Source organism: Pungitius pungitius, chromosome 5 (genome assembly GCF_949316345.1).
Source record: "Pungitius pungitius chromosome 5, fPunPun2.1, whole genome shotgun sequence".
NCBI lineage: Eukaryota > Metazoa > Chordata > Actinopteri > Perciformes > Gasterosteidae > Pungitius > Pungitius pungitius.
The window spans coordinates 4,481,337-4,500,697 of NC_084904.1; the positions used below are offsets into that span (position 1 = coordinate 4,481,337).

The 19,361-nt window shown below is 44.5% G+C and overlaps 2 protein-coding genes across 6 annotated transcripts; both read right to left on the reverse strand.

Annotated features, from left to right (window-relative positions):
* Positions 1-1,395: 1,395 nt before the first annotated feature.
* Positions 1,396-4,554, reverse strand: LOC119225639 (lysosomal membrane ascorbate-dependent ferrireductase CYB561A3). Of its 5 annotated transcripts, none has more exons than XM_037483644.2 (7): positions 4,325-4,554; positions 4,035-4,176; positions 2,881-3,186; positions 2,198-2,406; positions 1,947-2,101; positions 1,688-1,850; positions 1,396-1,583 (listed from the first exon to the last, which is right to left on the reverse strand). In XM_037483644.2, the coding sequence occupies exons 3-7, from the start codon at positions 3,065-3,067 to the stop codon at positions 1,557-1,559; spliced, it is 741 nt and encodes a 246-aa protein (XP_037339541.1). In that variant the 5' UTR covers positions 3,068-3,186; positions 4,035-4,176; positions 4,325-4,554; the 3' UTR covers positions 1,396-1,556. The 5 variants fall into 5 exon arrangements, with proteins under 5 accessions (XP_037339541.1, XP_037339542.1, XP_037339543.1 ...); XM_037483645.2 differs by having other exon boundaries at positions 3,938-4,176; XM_037483646.2 differs by having other exon boundaries at positions 4,436-4,551.
* Positions 4,555-10,281: 5,727 nt separating this feature from the next.
* hdr (hematopoietic death receptor) lies at positions 10,282-18,793 on the reverse strand. The gene is made up of 11 exons (XM_037483565.2): positions 18,693-18,793; positions 16,642-16,871; positions 14,595-14,706; positions 14,358-14,486; positions 14,159-14,270; positions 13,905-13,996; positions 13,614-13,700; positions 12,909-12,946; positions 12,481-12,738; positions 12,029-12,077; positions 10,282-11,863 (listed from the first exon to the last, which is right to left on the reverse strand). The coding sequence occupies exons 2-11, from the start codon at positions 16,708-16,710 to the stop codon at positions 11,574-11,576; spliced, it is 1,236 nt and encodes a 411-aa protein (XP_037339462.2). The 5' UTR covers positions 16,711-16,871; positions 18,693-18,793; the 3' UTR covers positions 10,282-11,573.
* Positions 18,794-19,361: the final 568 nt, after the last annotated feature.

A 19,361-nucleotide genomic window follows, 5' to 3' on the forward strand; every position in this document is an offset into this window, starting at 1 on the left:
CAGATCATCTTTTTAACGTGGAAACACTAGATACACATATACGTGATAAACTCACGCGGGTTGGGAGTCGTCATAAAGCTATCCCTTTATATCACACCACACTAATTCAACTACATGGATAACAGTGTTCATGTGCTATCTTGTAATAACTCTTCTTTTACACTTTTGAAACTTTTACAATTTAGTTTAGTTTTCATCCTGTATTCACAATGGATCACATGACTGCCGGTCATTGGCCTTCAAGGGGTCGCAACATTTTTGCATTGATGGCAACCACAACGTTTTAAAACAGTCAGATTGATCAAGATATTGATTTTAAAAAAACACTGGGGATGTGCAAATAAATCAAAGGAGGAGTAGGAGTTTTACTCTATAAACTGCTAAACTCATTAGGCTCCTGGGCAAACAAAATATAACAAAAAGCTAATGTTCCACTTTGGCTACACTAGAATGTGTTTTTTAATATATACAGTATGTTGTGTTAAGGCATATGACACAACACAAGTGGGTTCTTAAAAAATAATCTTGTCATATTTGTGGCCTTTCAATTTGCTCAGATTTCTCCTCAGAAAGGGTCACACATTAGAGGCGAGTGGGTTCTGCTTTGGATTTTTTGTGTGAGTCGTCTGACACCGATTGCGTCTTTCAGGAGGTACGTTGTACCACTTACGGCTTTTGTTGCGGTGTCATATGCTGCTCACGTGTTCCTTCACTCTCGCTTTTAGTTTCTGCAGCCCCAATGGAGACCGCACCGCGGCCGGCGCTTTCATTTCTGAGACAAAGACAACACATGGAGCAGTGACCACGATCAGTGGGGCATGAATCCTCTTCATCTTCCTCTTTCATTTCTGCACAGCTGAGTCCAGCTGTGACTGAAGAGGGGGGATAGGATGAAAATACAGAGGACATCTTTGCCATTCTATATTGCTGCCATGTGACTATAGATATATATATTGCACCCCCCTCCAGCCTCTTTTTGTACGATTACAAACTAGAATTCAGAAAGACTTAAATATATTTCTCCAATTAGATCAAAACAACAAGCATAGTACTTTCAAGGTGCCAAATACTTTTTTATTGTGACACAAACAAAAAAAGGATTCACCTCCCCTTAGTCAGTACTTATTAGAACCTCACCGTCTTTCGGGGTCTGTCTCGACCAGCTCTGCACACCCAGAGATGGAAATGTTCGTCCATTTGTGCAGTCAGTCAGTTTGGATGGAGACTGTCTTTGTTTGAACAGCAATTTTATAAAATCTGCCAGTTATCCCTCGCCTTCAAAATGTTCTGACAGTCAAGATTATCTTAGCTGGCACTTTAAACAGTGCACAAGGAGAACGTTTGGGCGAAAGCAAACTATATTTTAATTTTGTGAAATAAATATTTACACTCAAAACAGATTATAGATCATTTAATATTAGATCATTTGCACAGGGCTCAGACATCTGCGTGTACATTCAAAGTCGATCTTTTGGATTGATGAAGTGAATTGTGATCTATGAAGGTTAAACTGATTATGCAAGGACGGCTTTGGCTGAGCATTTAAAAAATGTCCTTCACTCATTTTCTTCTTCAAGCAATGGCTGTGGGAGAGAGTAGACACGAATGATTATTATATCATTGTTTCAAATATATCCCATGGTCTGTTTGATGTAACATAGATATAGATATATGTATATAATCTCACCGTGTAAGCCAGGTCCGGAGGTCTGCACTCTGGTCGCTGCCATTCGCGGTAGGACAAGATCTTCAGGACGACCAGGCCGAAGGCTACAATTAAAACTCCCAGAAAATTTGCCAACATGGCCTCGGGCGGAAGGTCAGCGTACGTTGCGCCCGTACCGCTTTTGCTGCGGAGAAAAGGCATTCAAGATGCAAATTTTAAATCCTCAAATCTTTAAAAAAATAGTCATAGGGGAGTAAATGCAAATTGTGGCGTGACTCACAAAACAAATAAGAGTTTCTCGTTGATTCCTGAGATGCAGGCAGCGATGCTGAGACACAAGATGCTGCCTCCCATCCACACGTGGACCGGTTTCAGGAGAGCACGGAGTGAGCTGGGTGAGCAGGGCAGGAGGAAGCCAGCAGCGCCCGCCGCCCACTGCACCCACACGAATGGATGGGGACACGCAGTGAACACACAAAAGGACGATTGAGAGACTGAGAACAGAAACTCTCTCTGTGCGTTTAAGCGTACCTGCATGGCGAAGAGAACCATCGCCACAATTCCAACCCAGCTGTGCACGGAGTAGAGGTTGGGAGTGTTGTGAGCATTGTGGAAGTCAAACACGGCGCACAGCCCCACGACTGACAGGATCAGGGCGAGGAGCATCACCGCGGCGTGCAACACTTTCCAGGGCAGTTTGTTCTGACCCCAGGTCAGCGGGACGCGGTACAAGACGGCTCCTGCAGGAAATAGATGCCCTCTGTGTTACAAAGACATTTTAGTTCACGTGATTTAAGCCCAAAGACGCATCTCGGAGAGTCTGTATCACAAACTGGGGGCAGTGGGTTTGAGAGACAGGGGCATTGTTCCTTTATGGGGAATGTAGGATCTGTGTGGTGCTGTGAATGGGCCTCTATAGGATGCCCTCCTAGATCCATACTGTCCACCGATACAGATCCACTGTACATGCATTACACATTGAGAATCTAATGGTATTCTACTTAGAAAAAGTGTGTTTCCACCTAGATTTTCCATGGATGCCAGTTGAAAATTATGCAACTTGAAATAATTTTAAGCATTTAATGATATGCTTGGTCTCTATGAAGCCTGTAATGTGTAATTATCTCAATACAGACTGTCACCCAAAGTAAAATAGAAGCGAGGAACACTAAGGAAACAGTTTCACCCCCCCCCCCCCGAAAAAAGGCACCCACCATTGCCGTACAGCACAATCATGCCAGCTACCATCAGCACCGGGTGCCAGTTGAACTGCAGCGCTGACGCATCCCAGGCGAAGCCGCCCCGGAACTGGCTGCTCCACAAACACACGCACACCATGCAGGCCAGGCTCAGGCCCAAGCACAGCAGGTAGCATGTGTAGAAGCTCACGATGGACCACATCCTGCAGAGTCGCGTGGTCTGAACCCAGGAGAAGAACTTGAATCAAAACAGACAATCCCAACCCGAGCGAGTCGCTGCACAGGAAGCATTGATTGGTCAGGGAGCAGGTTGAAGGATGCCTGGATGTGCGGAAAAAGGGATAGTTTTGAAGTTTTGATGATTTTAAGCAGGTTTTCATGTGGTTTGTATCATTAGCCAGTGTGGAGTTAACGTTTAAGTTAGCCACGGAAAGTTGTTTAAGTGTATGCTTGTTTTTTACATCATTTAGAATCACTTGTTTTATGACGTAAGTGTTTCGGTTCACCAAATCCACATAATAACACTGTTTCGGTTGAGGTCTTGAAGCTTTGAGGGAACACACATATCAATGTAATAGCGTCAGTTAATAAAAACAGATTTTTGAAGGCAAGGTGGAGCAGGGGAAAAATATTCAAAATATAGCGTACACTTATTAAAACAGAATTATTCTACGGTCGCTGAACTATATTTCGCCGCACCGCTGGTAAGAGCTAATTTTGGTTGATATGTGTTATGTGTTTTTTTTTTTCTGTCGAAACCAGAATTAGTCATTGTTGCAACATCCTTTCAAATGTGTGTGATCACAACTTCTTCTTTTCAATCCAATCTAACCCGGTTGAAATATTGTATAGATCAACCTTCACTGAACTAAATGAATACCAGCAATAATCATCAACACAAAAGCCTGAGTAAAATAAAATTACTTTTAACTATCTCAGTTTGTCCTTTGGAAGCAAGCAAAAACTGCAATACAAATGATTCTCGTTTCCTTTGACTGCTACTGTTCATATCGAAATCACGTCAGAAATGGGCTTTCATTTCAAAAACCGGCCCCAGAGCTGGATGCCTTACCTGGACACTGACACCACGTCCTGCTGCGCACTACTGGACCTGACATTACACGTCTGGGACTTTTCTTTAGTGAGGTTTCCCTCTACCTGTTACTCACCGCGCCGTTTGCTCTCACTTCGTGTTTCCACGGTTCCCCGGAGGGTTCACTTCCACGTTCAGCCCGGCTGCCCGGGGTCCTGATGGGGAGGTACTCACAGGGGGGGGGGGACCGGCTGGGAGACGAGGGGTATCGGCAACCACTGTCGGTGTAGAGTAATAAAACACATGCACTGTGGACTGCTGCTGCAGGAAATGACCAAAGGTTCGTTCAATTGAAAAGCGCAGCACAACAACGTTTTGCGGACATTTTTCAAAAGGGACAAAGTCAACAAGTTAGTGCAACAAAACCTCAGCGTTTAGTCGACACGACGTCAACTGGCAGCGGGCATATGTTCAAATAGCGTGTTTTAAAGCGAGGTCCGGAGCACTGACAGGGTCCAAAAGCGTATATTAGTGTACCTCGTTTACACACACACTCCATTTATAAAGACGAGGGGGAATAAAAACACAGGTTAAGAAAAATCACTTCAGGAAGAGATATTGACCTAAACCATTTCCGTATTGACAGCGCAAAGCCTTATGGGAAGTGTAGTTAATTTAGTCTCTCGCTCACCTCTGGACCCCAATATCAGCTAATCATTAACAATTAACATTGGAACTGAAATTCAAACGAATCACTATGTAACCGCTTTGCCTCGATACGTGATTTGTGTCTCGGTGCTGAGAGTGACCTTATGACCCTAGAAGAACCCAGAAGAACCCCCGTAAGAAGACAGCTCTGGGTGCATTATGGCCCGCAGAGATCTGTTGTATTCCAGCTCCACCTGCAGGCAGCGTGGGCCAGTTTCTGACTCTGTTTCATGCACTTAAAAGCTTTTGTGCAAAGTCCGTGTAAAACAAGGGTGCTATGAAGTGCTGTAGCACATAAACTTGGATTAATTTCAAAGGACTTATGCGTATGGCAATACGACAGACAATACACCAAGTAAAACAAAATGCAGGTTTTCACAATAATAGGGTTAATTAATTAATATTTTCATCTTAACTCTTGGTTTGGAAAATCTATTATTATTTTACTGACTCTATTATCTTTAGTAGTACCAGTTTTCTTTAATATTTTAATTGTGCATTTTGGTTCACATTTATTACAGAAGGTTTTTACTCATACTCATGGCTTGCAGAAAAAAAATGAAAAAATAAAATAATCAATTTGAAAAAGTAGCACACTATGGAAATTGAAATGATGACACATCCACGATAAGAATGTTGAGGGATTACTTCTCGGCTGATATCAATACGTCAAACTTTTACCGAGTATGCACACATGGAGATTCATCATACAGTTAGTAAATAATGCACTCCCCATGCATTTTTGCAAGTTTACACTGCAAGGACTTTTATTTCAAATTTGCCCTTTTGTGCATGCAGCAACTGTGTGCAGCAGATGGTAGAATCTCTCCATGGCTTATTGAACTTCTTTCTTCTTCATATTTCAATTTGTTTTGTCCCTTTGTCTCTGTTTAACTCTGGTCTTGTTCTCAAAACAATATCTAAATTGTAGTGATGACATTTCAATTAACTGAAGTCTTTACAACATAAATTTAAAAAAAAAAGTGTAGGAATAAATTAAAAGCATTTATTTTTCATTGTCCTTTAATGTACGCCAGCTAACTTGTCTCAGAGCAGTTCAGCGTATAAAGAAACAATTCCGTCTTGGGACTCCTACTGAAACTCAAATTTGGGTTATTAATAACGGTGGAATGGACTCCAAACTGTGATGTCATTCTGATCTATCGGTGGCGAATAGACTCTAAATAAAAATGATGTCTGCTCATTGTGGAACCGTCATCCTGAATCCTGTCACAGTGACCTTTTCTCCATTTTACAAGTTATTCTCCGCGGAGTCGTACATCAGTATCACAAATTCAGATTAAGGGACGGGGGCAAATTTCCCCTCGTTTCCATCAAAGGAGGCAGCAGCTTAAACTTTACACTCTGTATCTCTTGCGCAGCTTCATATTTTAGAGATAAATTTCACTTCCATCGCCCCTTTATGTCCTGAGAAGAAACCCTCAGGGCCAAAAAAAAGAGAATGAATCCCTTTTTATTTCTCTTTCAAAGCTCATTAACAGAGTTCCGAGGATAAAGACTGGCCAGCTGTTTTAATCCTCCTCTTACTTGGCCTGAATAGAGTGATTACCATGGCCTTCTTCAAAATCAGGCACTATTCAGTCCAAAATTGCCCATAAGAAACACCCGGCATCCTGTCTGAGGAGCACTTACACGCATGCAACGGGAATTGTGTCAGAGAAAATGCAAGTCATCATCCTCGAATGAACGCGGGCACAATGGTGATGAAAATGGGATTTCAAATTGAAGGGATGTGAACTGAACAGTGCTTTATTACCGGTTTTGTGTTCCCAGAAGGCCTTTTGGTTTCACGCACACACTGCGGGTGTTTGGGTCTCTGCCTCCAGCCCCACGAAACCCGATGGAGCCGTTATCAGCAGAATGGGAATGGACTCACCGGAGAGGCAGCTGGGCTTCATGGGGTCTTACCAATAATGTCAGGAAACTGCAGCAAAATAGGGACAGACTACTCGAGGCTAAAGGAGTCAAAGGGTGTGGAGCATCAAATGGGATCTTTGGGCGCCCTTAATTGGTTGTTGGTTAACATTAATATATTATCTCTTTCCAAAGATGACAAAAGTGTTAGAACTTTTCTTTTCTAGATGCTACACTCCCTAAATCCATCCGCCACCTTCCATATTTATGTTTTGGTTTATTTTTAAATGCATTTGTGTTCTTCCTATGGAACCAAATAGAAATACAATTATGAATATTTTGCCAAAGTTCCTACATTCAGAGATATCTTTGTGGGATTCCATCAGCACCATACTGGTTCCTCACTGCACGTCTGCTCCTTCTGGTTGTTTCCTTGTCCCGCTCTCTGCTTTATTTCCCTGGGCAATCCTTTTTTTTTTCTTTCTGCGAGACGGGTCAGCAGCTGCTTCATTGCTCTCAATTTTCCTTCTGAGCTCTGCAGCCACCATGTACCTCTTATATCCATTTGTTGGGCTCTCTTTGTCCCTCAGAATGTGTGCATGGTCTCTGGCAGAGCTCCGTGTTTTTAAAGCTGAGGGGTTTGGTTGTAAAACGGACTTACCGATGAGTTAAGTTGATATTACTGTCATTCAGCTGCCATAGCAGGCCATGGATCGTCAAATGCTGACGTTTCTATTCATCGAAAGGCTCCAGGATGATTGTTGGGTTGGAACAAGACACCTCTCAGACACCATGCCTTTGTATTAAATGTGATCTGGCAAATTGTGTTTAGATCGTAAAATACTCCAGGCTGATGCTCCGAAGCACTTCAGCGTCATTTAATCTGCATGCTTCTTATACGTTATAAGTCATCTGTTTGAGGGGTATATTGGGTTGCAGTTGATTGAGTGCATTGGCAGATTTTTAAAACCACACCGTTATTTCAGAACATGTAATGACTGAAGTGCTCTTTGGCCTGCCACGGACATGGCACCAGTCGGCCCACTGGTTGATGACTCCTAGGGACTTTACATGATCCCCGACTGGCACCCAGGGTTCGGGGTTGACACCCTTAGGAGGATTTCACATGTTCAATTACTCATTGAGATCTCTGAACCATCCAACGAATCCAGTCGTTTGTGGTTTCCAAATGATTAAGCAGTACGAATTGGGTGATCCTTTGACCTTTTATTGTGTTTGGGCAAATTGAATCTGGTTCATGACCAAGTACCCCAAACTATTTTTTGTTGCAACCAAAAGACAGGTTGAGACAAAACATTTTTATCCTCAACCAAAATATTACAGTTAACATTCATGAACTGAAAATATACTGTGAGTGGGTTAAAGTTCTAAAATAAAATTCTTCTTATACCAAACTTGTCTAAAAGGGCCGCTCGGTCAGTGCCCCTTGACCTCTTCAATGAAAGTGAAATGCTGCCTTGTCAGTTCTGAAAGTCAAAGCCTGTGATCTTGGGAAGAGGAGCTTCGGTGTTCATTTTCCATTTTCGCTGCACAGCAGGTCATGAAATCCAATCAGGATGAGATATGAATGTGTTCAGAACTCATAGAGTTTTAATACAATCTTTTTAGAATCTCAATTAAATGAGAGAAGAGCAGTTGGCTTGTTGGATCGCTCACCTTTGATTTCAGAACCAATTTAACACCCATTACCATTTGGACTTATTATAGGTATTTCTACTGTATGTATAAATAGATTTTATTTTCTGCTTGAAAAAAACAAAACCGTCATATTCGAGAAGGCACGAGCTCTATCAGCACGGGCTGATTTCAATTTTCAAAGTCAAACACATTTGTGTTCCGTGTAACAAAGTACAACGCTGGCGCAGAGCAGCGCGGCTCTCAGATGTGTAATAGATACGCACCTTGAAATCACCTCTTTTCCCCCCCGAGTGGTCATTTGTCAGCATGTGTAACAACGTTCTCCTGGCTGCGCATTAGTCTGATTTATGGCAGCCAGACAGCCGAGGCACCACTTGGCTCAATGTTTCCTGCGACACCTCGATGGAACGCACTGGCTTTCGGGCCGGTGTCTGAATCGACGGGCCCGGGTTACCACATCCATATTCGTAATGGCAACGGCACAAATGAGCTGCTAACGCAGCGGGTTGTTTCCCGAGTGATGGACGGAGAGAACGAGGCGGCCAAGAGCGCCAACGAGGACGCAACGTTGGTCATGAAGTCGTTACGCGGCAGACAAAGGGGGCTCCTTGGGCGACACAAAGGGGCGCGGCACCGGGGAGAAGTTCTCTCGGGCACCGGCGAGGTGCCTCAGGCCCGCTCCATGGCACCGTGTCAGGAAAACATGTTCACAAAATACCTTTAGCCAAGACACATGACCCCAAATTGCTCCCAATGTCGCTGGATGTGTCACATTCGGCAGTGAAATGTCCCTCCTGGCCCACCGTAGGGATGGCTAGACCCAACTCCCTTCTTACTTCCTGGTAACCAATTAAGTGGCCTCCACTATATAATCCACACCCGAGTGTTTGTGCATTTGGTCGCTCGTTTTAATCATGAGGCTTGCAGGATAAAACGACATGTACATACAATAAGGTACATGGTCCTTACGGCCAGTGCAGGAGAGCTGAGAAATAACCATCAGAGTGTTTTAAATGAAGAAAAATGGTTTATTCACCTGTATCATGGCCAACTCAGGTAACTTGTTTCCACAAAAATAAAGATCCAAGAAGAACTACGAACAACTTTAAGCGCCCCGGAGGAGAAAAACCATTTCCCAATCGCACAACTTAACCAGGCTGAGTCACTGCCACCAGTTCCTTCTCGTTGCGTTCCTTCCTGTCAGTTTCACCCGGGTTCACCCTTTCCCCCCCTCCCCTTAATCAGGTGGCCTAAACACCTGTGTGAGTCATAAGGCCCTCTGGGAGCTGTATATTTGTCCGTAGCCGTAGCTGACGCCCTTTAAAGGGGAAGTGGCACCCATCTACCACTTGACCCTGTGTGACGCCATCCCGTCTTTCAAAATCTTGCCAATGCTCGTTTGGAAATAAATATCGTAACCTTGGAAACCCTTGGTCTCACTAAGTCCGTCACCGTCTTAACCTTCAAATTAGTCCTATTCGTCCTAGTCCTAGTCGTAGAGCGCGGTCACAAAGGGATAGAAAGTCCTGGTGGGCCTGTGTCCCTCCCCCACCATGGATATGTGAATGGGTTCATGATGACATGTTGCGTTAAAGCGCTTTGAGTGAGCGGATGACTCGATGTCATGTACATCTTCCTGTTTGAATGAATTATACCAAAGTTACGCGCCACAGAGAGCGCTGCAGTTTGAGTCACTGAGGTTTTTCCCACAGACAGCTTGACATGTAGATTGGATGAAACCACATGTACAGATCGCGATGGGACACTCGAACCGAACGGAGCCGTTATTTAAACCCGTGCTATGTGCCTGCCTACTGTGTGTACATATATTTACTGAGAAAAGGGTTATTAAAATGCAATGGGATAGCTTTGAGTTTTGGGGAATAAAAGTCAGCAGCGGACTGTCTTCAAATGTAACTTAGACACAGGTAATCGGTTAACTATCTGTAATTAGACTCTGCACTAGAATATGTGTAACTTTAGAGGGGGGGAGGGGACATTGAAAATGTCAGAATAACCACAGGGAGATTAAGGCAAAGACATTTGATGGTACAACCTGTCACACCAGCCCTGACCAATCAGGTATAATCAGGGATTTCTTTTACAGTTGAAGATATATGGGTGTTACCTTTTAGAGCTTTAGTGCAAAGAACTTGCGTGGTGATATTTATGTGCAGTTTTTAGACAGATCATTGAGGCACATTGGCTGGAAAGGGTCTTTATTCCGTTAATCATTAAAAGCAAAATGTATGCTGAAGTTAAATTCATCAACAAGTGTTAACACAATGCTATAGTGCGACACAGGTTTTTAGCTAGGAACCCAACTTGAATATCTTTTCAAGTAACAAATGCCTTCTTTTACACAACGTTTCACCATGATTAGCACTAAAGAACAACATGTGGAATAGTGGAGCAGCGCTGCATAGTGGGCAGACCCTGGGGGTGGTAAGAATCTCCCCCCCCCCCCACGCACAAATAAAGAAACAGTTCCACCATGTTGGAAGAAGGCAACCAAATTGTTCCAAACCAGTAGTATTTCAACTTTTAACCCACTTTAAGAAATCACAGCCTGAACAACTTGTAATAAAAAAAACAATTCACTGACAAAGACAGGAACTGAGATTTCGAGCGAGAAGTGAAATGTAACATGACTAAATCATCAGTAAAATGATAGGCAAGGCAAGGCACAGTAAACAAGTGGGTCTTTGTAAGCCTCCCCGCTGTCAGTCTGGAGGTCAGGACTGACCAAAGTGCATCCATTTGGATCAGGCGCTCAGAGAAAGTTCTGAACCGCTGAGTAAAATCACACTCTTAAATGAACATGCATGCATGAAGGCAACATGCATGCATGTATATTCAAACAAGTCAGGCAGAGAAGGCACTATTTGAACAACACCAAACATAGTTGATCTCTACCTTGATAACTTCAACCTTTAAACCTTTTGATTTCAAGGATTTTTGTTTCATAGCTGCATGTTTGCTCCCTGTCACAGTTAAGACATTTATCCCTGAGGACAGAACAGAATGTTTTTTTGTGACTGAATAAATAAAATGCATCTTAAGAAATGATAAAAAAAATCATAAATAAAGGTCTGATTAACACCAGAGTTACTATGTGAAACAATAGACACAGAGGAACTGTAAATCAGGACGGCAAATACTTCTTGTAATGAAATTAGGAAATCTCATTGCAGTTAGAAAGCACCCCAACTAATTTAGAGCTGGCAGACTGAAAGCTTACACATGGGAGCTGTACAGCGTGGCAACGTGTTTGGGGGGGGGGGAACCGCCAAACCCACCATGATGGAAGGCCTCGAGATCTGACCAGAATGGGCCAATAGAACCGGTCCATCTGGAGTCATTAGTGATACCCGTGAGGTTCAGTGTATAGAAAGCAAGGTAAACCAGGTTGCCTTGGTTTCCGAACACCCCCCTAAGCTTCCACATTGTAATGGCCGTGGCGCATCGCCTTCTCCTTGATGATCTCGGCGGTGCGCCTCTGGTGCAAGTTGAGCAGCGCCGTCAGCAGGTCGTTTAAGGTGGCGCCCCGGCCCTCCTTCTCCACCCAAATGGTGAGCAGGTCGTGGATCCTGTCATCGTAGGGAAGGTGGTCCTTGCTTTTGATCACGTTGTCGGAGACATTGAGGTGGCGGAAGAATTTCTTGTGCAGGTGGACGTCCACATCTTCAAAATACTCAAAGCACTTCCGGAGAGACTCTTCTCCTGCGGGGCGAGGGCAAAGACGTTCATTCGAGCTGGGAGACACATTTAGGACTTAAGAGAATGAGTCAAAGCGGGGCTGCAACAACAAGGGGGCGGGGTAACAGTGGGTCACACTGCTCCATGTGCAGCCAAGTAATGAGAGGAGGGTAATAAAATGAACTTTACCATTCACAGCAACAAGCTTGGGGAACACCTCCTCCTCCTCCTCCTCCTCCTAAATGACAAACAATCATTAATATACAAAGAGGTCTGGTGACATTCCTATGACCAGAGTTCAACTTCTGCTGTAAATGCAAACATGTATTTCAGGGTCAAGTGGAAAGAAATGCAGGCCAATTAGGAAATATTTCAAGTTAATCTTTAACGAGGGAAGTGACTCAACTCAGCCACTGCACCTTTCAAGGCTCTGATACGTTAAGATATACATTACTGCAGCAAACACTGTAGTGGTAACGTCCCCCAATGCAACATGTGGTGTCTCGTATGAATAATGACGACTCCGGCATGAGAGGACAAAGCCTCACTAAGGACACGATGAGCAGTAAGCACACGGGAGGGAAAGAAGCGAGGAGGCGAGCAAAGGATCAGAGGGCGGGGATAACAGCGGTCACTCTCACCCTGCGGTCGGGCTGCACGGGGGCCGTGGGGGCGGCCCGGGGGGGAGGTGCGGGGTAGGCGGGGGAGGCGGGGAAGCCGGTTAGACTGCGCTCGGAGCTACTGGTCGAGCTGCCGGGGCTGTGGCGCAGCGTTTTCCGCTCGCCCTCTGCGGCCCTCACCAGGTGCCACGGCATCGTCACGTTCAGGCAGCCGAGCCTCTGGGTGCCTCCGTTGCTCCGGTCGTTGACGTCCTCGTCAGCACAGTCGTCGCTGTCGGGCTGGAGAGGAACGAACAAAGAAGCAAAGAAGAAACGGTCTGGATTTCAGTATGGGCTGCTGTATTAATTCATCCATAATATCTGCATTTGGCTTTCATGATACTGCAATTTGTTTCATTTTACAGTAAGTGAAATATATATATAAAAAGCATTATGAAAAAGGAACTCACATTTCCAGCTTTCCATCCGTGTGGATTCATCGGAGAGCCTGAAGGGGGAAAATGAAGAGAGGATTGCGCAATTTAAGGAGTTTCCCCAAAATCCAGGAGCAGCCATTTCACAGCACCGACATGTGACTCTGACAGATAAATCAGAACTTAATAACAGTCACAGGTAATAACGCCTGTGGCCACAGCGATGAGTGGTGTTGACTGGGAGGAGTTTACCAACAGGATGACTAACAAACTCGTGATTGGGCTGATTGATGAAGGCAAATACCCCGCCTGGACTTGCACGCTCCGTTTGTTTCGTTTAAGCAAAGTCACGCTGGCTTGGCACATAAAAAGCATTTGCTCTTGTATCACTGCATTCTTTAAAAAAAATAAATAAAAAAAAGGTGCTGTATTAACTACCACGAAACCGATCAAGGCAGCAGTAGAGCAACAACGCAAGTGTTGTGTCACACTGCACACTAGGATTTCCACTGGCTTAATCTCCTGATGGCGCCTGTCGACCGGTTGTCATTGCGGCATTCAGGCGGATCAGGAATTCCACTAGAGCTTATTCTTCCAGACCAAATAAACCTTAAAAGAAATAAAATCTTTAAAAAGCTATTGAAACGTTGCCCTATTCTTTATCGCCATTTACACAACCTGGAAAAAATGGAGGATATTAGGATTTGTACATTATCTTGATTTTCCTTTTTTTTTACATACCTCTTCCTCTTAGACATTTCCACACAATAAATATCCCTGCGAGTAGTCCTAAAGCGAGTATAGGCAGCACAAACACCCAGGCATTTCCTGAGAAAAACAAAGAAAACAATTGACAACTATTAGTACCAGATTATGAAAAAAATACATGTTGAGCTTTGGGATTTTTCTGGTGTAGCAGCTTCAAATTTATGTAAAGTCAAAGTAATGCATTTTTGGCCTGGAAATCAGGTCGGAAAAAAATGGCATGCATGTCTCTGTGGGTCTGGTGTCAGGAGTCACTGAGTGGTGTACCTGAGGCAGAGGTAGGTTGCAGCTGCCTCTTCTTGCATTCTGTGTTGCTAGTGGAGGTGCAGTTCCTCACTAGCTCTTCATCTTCTTTACACCTAGTTTGGAGAAAGAAAAAATAGGAACGAAAAACATTGAGGACTCCAAATGTGTTGAGAAATGAGTGTACAAGTAGAAAAAAACCAAATCCATCTTGGACCACTCACTTGGAATGAACGCGACCTCAGGTGTGTTCTAGGTTCGGTTAAGCTTTCACTCACCTTGAGCACTTCTTGCACACCTCGCACGCCTGGTCAGGGGCACAGAAGCGCCCCGCTTTGCACTGACATTCACCATCCTGAGTGTGAGTACACGGCCTTACAACTTCCTGATCTGTGAAAGTGACGGGGGGGGAGTGCTCATTAGCTCGGAGCCATTTCAAATAGTTCAGTGTGTTTTTTATCTGTCGAGCAGAATGACCTGCGCGGCACCGCGTGCACTTCAAGCATTGATTCAGCACATTGGCGTGCTCGGTGAAGGTCCCGTCATCGCATTCCTCACACGTCCCCGCTTCTCCTGGTCGGGTGCAGGGTGACGCCTGGCGTTTACCTAACACACACACACACACACACACACGAAACGCACAAATAATCCAAAAATGTACCACTTCATCGACTCTTCCAATGAACTCGAGCCTCCTGGTAACCAGCGTCTTACCGGCTGGGCACTTGGAACAGCAGACGCCGTTGGTGTACTCCAGCCCATCCCTGCAGTTGGACAGCGGAGACGCCTCCGAGGGTTTGAGGAACAAGATCAAAATGTAAAATCCCTAAAAAGGGGGAAAAAAAGATGAAATGTAAAAAGAAACAATTATAATGTTGCGTTGACCGTAGAGAAGATGCCATTCGGCTAATGGGTTGACTAATGACAGGAAGTATATCAGCCACAACTAGTCAAGTTCATGTCTTCCCCCCCCCCAAAAAAGTAATTCAGTTCTCAATTCAAGTTTAAGAGACACCCAGATCCTCCTTGTGCCAAGTCTGTGGCAAACAGGCAAGTCCGGGGGTGGGGGGATGGGGGGTTACAGCTGCACGCTGAGTGGGTGGAGGAGAGAGAGACTATCTAGTGGAGATGGGGGGAGGGGCGGGGGTCTGCTCTGTTTGCTCTTGGTGTAAGGCCAAATACTTAAAACACATCCTTGTTAGAAACTTCATGGACGTGTGTAAACTATTTGAGAAAAATAAAAGGTTCTCAGGACAATATTCATCAAAAAGAATATTACAGACTAATCTATAAGGACTTATCGTTAGTTGCAGCCACAACATTGAGAAGTAAAAAAAAAAATAACTGAAGGGTGTCACAATCTCAATGCGGTTCTTTGTTTTGGAACACAGTGGACTAAAAGTTTTGAAAACAACCCCATATATATATATATATTCATTAATTTATGAAAAAAGGCTTTATTAAATGATGACCCCATTATTTTGATGAGGTAAAACTTCTGCATTTCATAGGCAATTTGAAAAGATGACTTTGACACACATATACAAAATCTCCAAAACTCGAAGAAGAAAGACACACAAGAGTTATTTTCTGGTGGTTAAGATGACGCAACCTATCGTCAGACTGTGCCCACAGATGGAATGCACTTCCGATCAGGCCACAATCGTGGCTGCGTAGGTAGGTAGGTACGATTACTATTGACATGACACTTTAAACCTGTCCAATGAAAGGGAAATCAGCTACACTGCTGTCATCTCAAACACACCGATTTTTACCAGAGAAGACAAACACACATTTAGTCCATACCTGGCCAGGTGGAAAAGACAACCAAATAAGGCATGCATGACCAGATTTATTTCCACACCTTTAAGGTCACATGCCCTCAAAACAATGGCCCTGTGACGTCAATGATGGGTGACAAAAACGTATGCAAGACGATTCCAACTAAAATACACAAAGAGACAACTTTGGAAGCTTGAAACGTGCAGAAAAGCCCCCAAAACAACATTTTAAAACAATTTCAACTTTCTGAGATTTGACACGATCGGTTGTGGAGAGATTTGATTTCAAAATCCAGGTTTTAAAAGCTGAAATGTCATTTCAATAAAGCCATTTAAAGGACTACCCCAGCGCCGAATACAACAGGGATTAATATTGAATCGATTCAAATGCAAATGTCCAGGAATACACCTAGATGTATCTAAGAGCAATTCAAACTCGCGTATTCTTAACCGTGGGTCGGTGCCACACTTCGGGGAGAAGACGGCTAGTTGGGCATAATGTAGGTAAAATAACGTTGCTTTTTAACTAATTACTATCATCACTATTGAGCCCCCAGCAGTCAATGTATGCCAACTTTCAAAGCGACGTGTCGGGGACACCGGGAAGCTTAGCCGGGCACGAATGACTGAGTAACACTTGTTGCTCTCTGACGCCGAAGAGGAATTTCGCACCTGAAGCTCACAGGCAACCGAGACATTCCGCGAGGACACACGTTAGACCGGGGGACAAGCCCCGGGGACACGTTTAGTCCACAAAACGCCTTCCATTCATCCGATGTGACAGATGAGCTCCCACTTTGAACGGCTAACAGAAAGCCTCACGGGCAGAAAGTTACTGTATCGTGTGACGTCATGCGTACGATCGACGGATTCGGACTTGTTTTTCACGGGGAATCTACTTACTTTCTAGCTACTTTTTTTTTACTGTTCTACACATTCAATAAAACAAAATAAAACAGTTGCCTTAGGAAGACACTTACCAAGAGCTTGTCCATGCTTTGGTTTGGACGGGTTAACTCACGGAGACAGTCTGGTAAAGCGGAGGACATGTCGCACACCGAGCGCCTCCAGACCCAGACTGACTCGCAGGTGCTTTCCGCCTTGAGTTATGGCAATGACGTCATCCATATAGGGGCGGGGTCGACGCCCGTCCAAGTTCTTCACTAAGGAGGTCGGGCTTTACAATGTATTGTAAAGACACAGTAATAGCCTGAACGCAAAGATAATAGATGTATATAATTAATACTTAATTAAGGTTAGAACGTTCTCATAAGTTTTCAAATGCAAATGGCAAGGTACGAGACTCATTAAACGCCATGTACGAATAAATGTATCCACTGTGCAATACTATACAATTAAAAAGTTTGATTATGTTACAGTTCGTATGTGTTACGTCATTTTTATTGTGTTTTTAGATGCCGTTTTCTTTTCATTCGTCTCTTTGTTAACTTGTACCATTCACTCTGCTGCAGTAATCCTGTCAAGACTAATTTGTCTTATTATGTTCATTACAATAATGTATTATTATTATTATGCACGATAATAAGCAGTATTTGTCATTTAACATTTATATTGTATTCATATTTTACAACCTGTACACTATACTTATACATGTACTTTATATATCATTCATATAAAAGTTTGATATAAATTGCATTTGTACTCAATAGTTGAGTAAGGGGTTAAGTAGCACATTGAAAATGCCCATGTAAGGAAATAACACCGCCATTGGTTTTTAAATTATTGTGTAACACATGTCTAAAACTTGACTGTAAGATTGTTAATGTGCAACTGGGATGACAGGATACAGTCCAACTGTTGCTCCTCCGGTTGGTTTCTTTGTTATGCCACACTGACTTTAGTCTAAGGAGGGAGGGGCGTTCATTTCCACCGAACTGTGTCAGACAACAATACAAACAAAAGAGTGACATGGGCCTGCTGTTTATGTCGACTATGACTGCAGCGATCACGCTACCTTAGAAAGTTAAGCTGCTAGTTGTGGTCTTGTTCACGCTGTGGAAAACTGCACCAAAATGCTTTTCTTCGATCAATGGCCAAGGCCGCCGACTTTTGAAAGATGTATAGGAGACTGATATTTTCCAAAATCAGAAACAAGCTAAAGTGATGATACTCTGCAAGAGCTCAATGAGATTATCTCTCTGACTGTGGAGTAGGAGCCAATTTACAACTTCCTATATATAAGAGCCATTATAAGTACAATTTAAGTGCTACAAGTTGTTAGTCTTTTTAGTCGAGGTAGAGTCTGAAGAGGTGTGTCTTGCGGCGGAAGATGTAAAGGCTCTCTGCGGTCCTGATGTCCTCAGAGAGCTCATTCCACCATTTAGGAGCCAGGACAGCAAAAAGTTGTGATCTTGTTGAGTGTTTTCCTCTCAGTGAGGGAGGAACAAGCAGCTTGGCAGATGCAGAGCCGAGTGTGCGGGTTGGGATGTAGGGTTTCACCATGTCCTGGATGTAGACTGGACCCCATCCATGGTACGTGAGGACCAATGTTTTGAAGTGGATTCGGCCAGCCACTGGTAACCAGTGAAGAGAACGGAGGAGTGGTGTGGGAGAAGAGAGAGAGAGAGAGAGAGAGACAGTAGTCAAGGCGGGAGGTGACAAGAGCCTGAATCAGTACCCGCGCCGCCTTCTGGGTGAGAAGGTGACGTATTCTCCTGATGTTGTAGAGCGTGCACCTTCAGGATCGTGTTGTCGCTGTAGTGTTGTCCTACATGAATGAAGCGTTTTCCATCTTTCCTTGTACTATATGTCCTTAGATACAGCCCTGCTGTGCTCTAAACATGCCTGATGGCGTGCAGCCAGTACTTTTATCACAAGCGTAACAATATAACCTGACCAGTCGCTGATAGACAGCAGCTGTAAGTTAGGAGACTAAACCCAAGGAATAAACTGTGAATGGAACGGCAGCATGACGTCTAGATGTGTGTGTGAGTGTGTGTGTGAATGTGTGTGTGTGGTTGTCTGTCCACACAGCAGCCTGCGTGTCACCTCCATGAGGTAGGCAACGTACCCCGGGCTTTTCTTTGCCGTCGCTCGGTGCATGCTGGGTAACACTCCGCCCCCCTCGTGCGCCTGCACGGGATTGATAACGGAACCTTTGAAAACGCACCGAGTGGCGTCGCCCGGAAGCACCCAAGTCATCTTTTGTGCTCGGCTCAGTTCCCGCCTTTTCTTCACGTGATGAAGTCCGACCCCAGTTGAGTTCATGAATCCAGCGCGTGTGTGAATAATAACCCCTTCTGTTGCCACACGCTTCTCCGGTCAACTTGGACGCGTGGAGGTGCCCTCAGCGTGGACGGATCCACTTGTCCTGTGGCGAATGACTGCTGCGAGGCCGCGCAGCGGGACACTGGACGTGCTCACAAACTACAAGTCAGTCGTCATCACAGTTTCCGACGAAGCCTTCTCTTTTGCCAGAGTCGCGATATCTAAGGAGCGGTTGTGCTGCAGCCACGCAGATACCCCTTCGACAGGAAGCTGGGCTGAGCGGCGGCGCGTGAATGTGCACACAGAACCCTCACAGCGTACCGCCGCTCCGTAGCGATGCTAGGCTAACTGGGAGTTGTACCATTGAAACGTGGGTCCCAGTTTGGGCGAAAACCATGGACCCCGGGGGGGACTTTGTTAGGCCGCCCGGGTGGTTTCAGCTCGTCAACATCTCGGTCCGAACGCCCTGCAC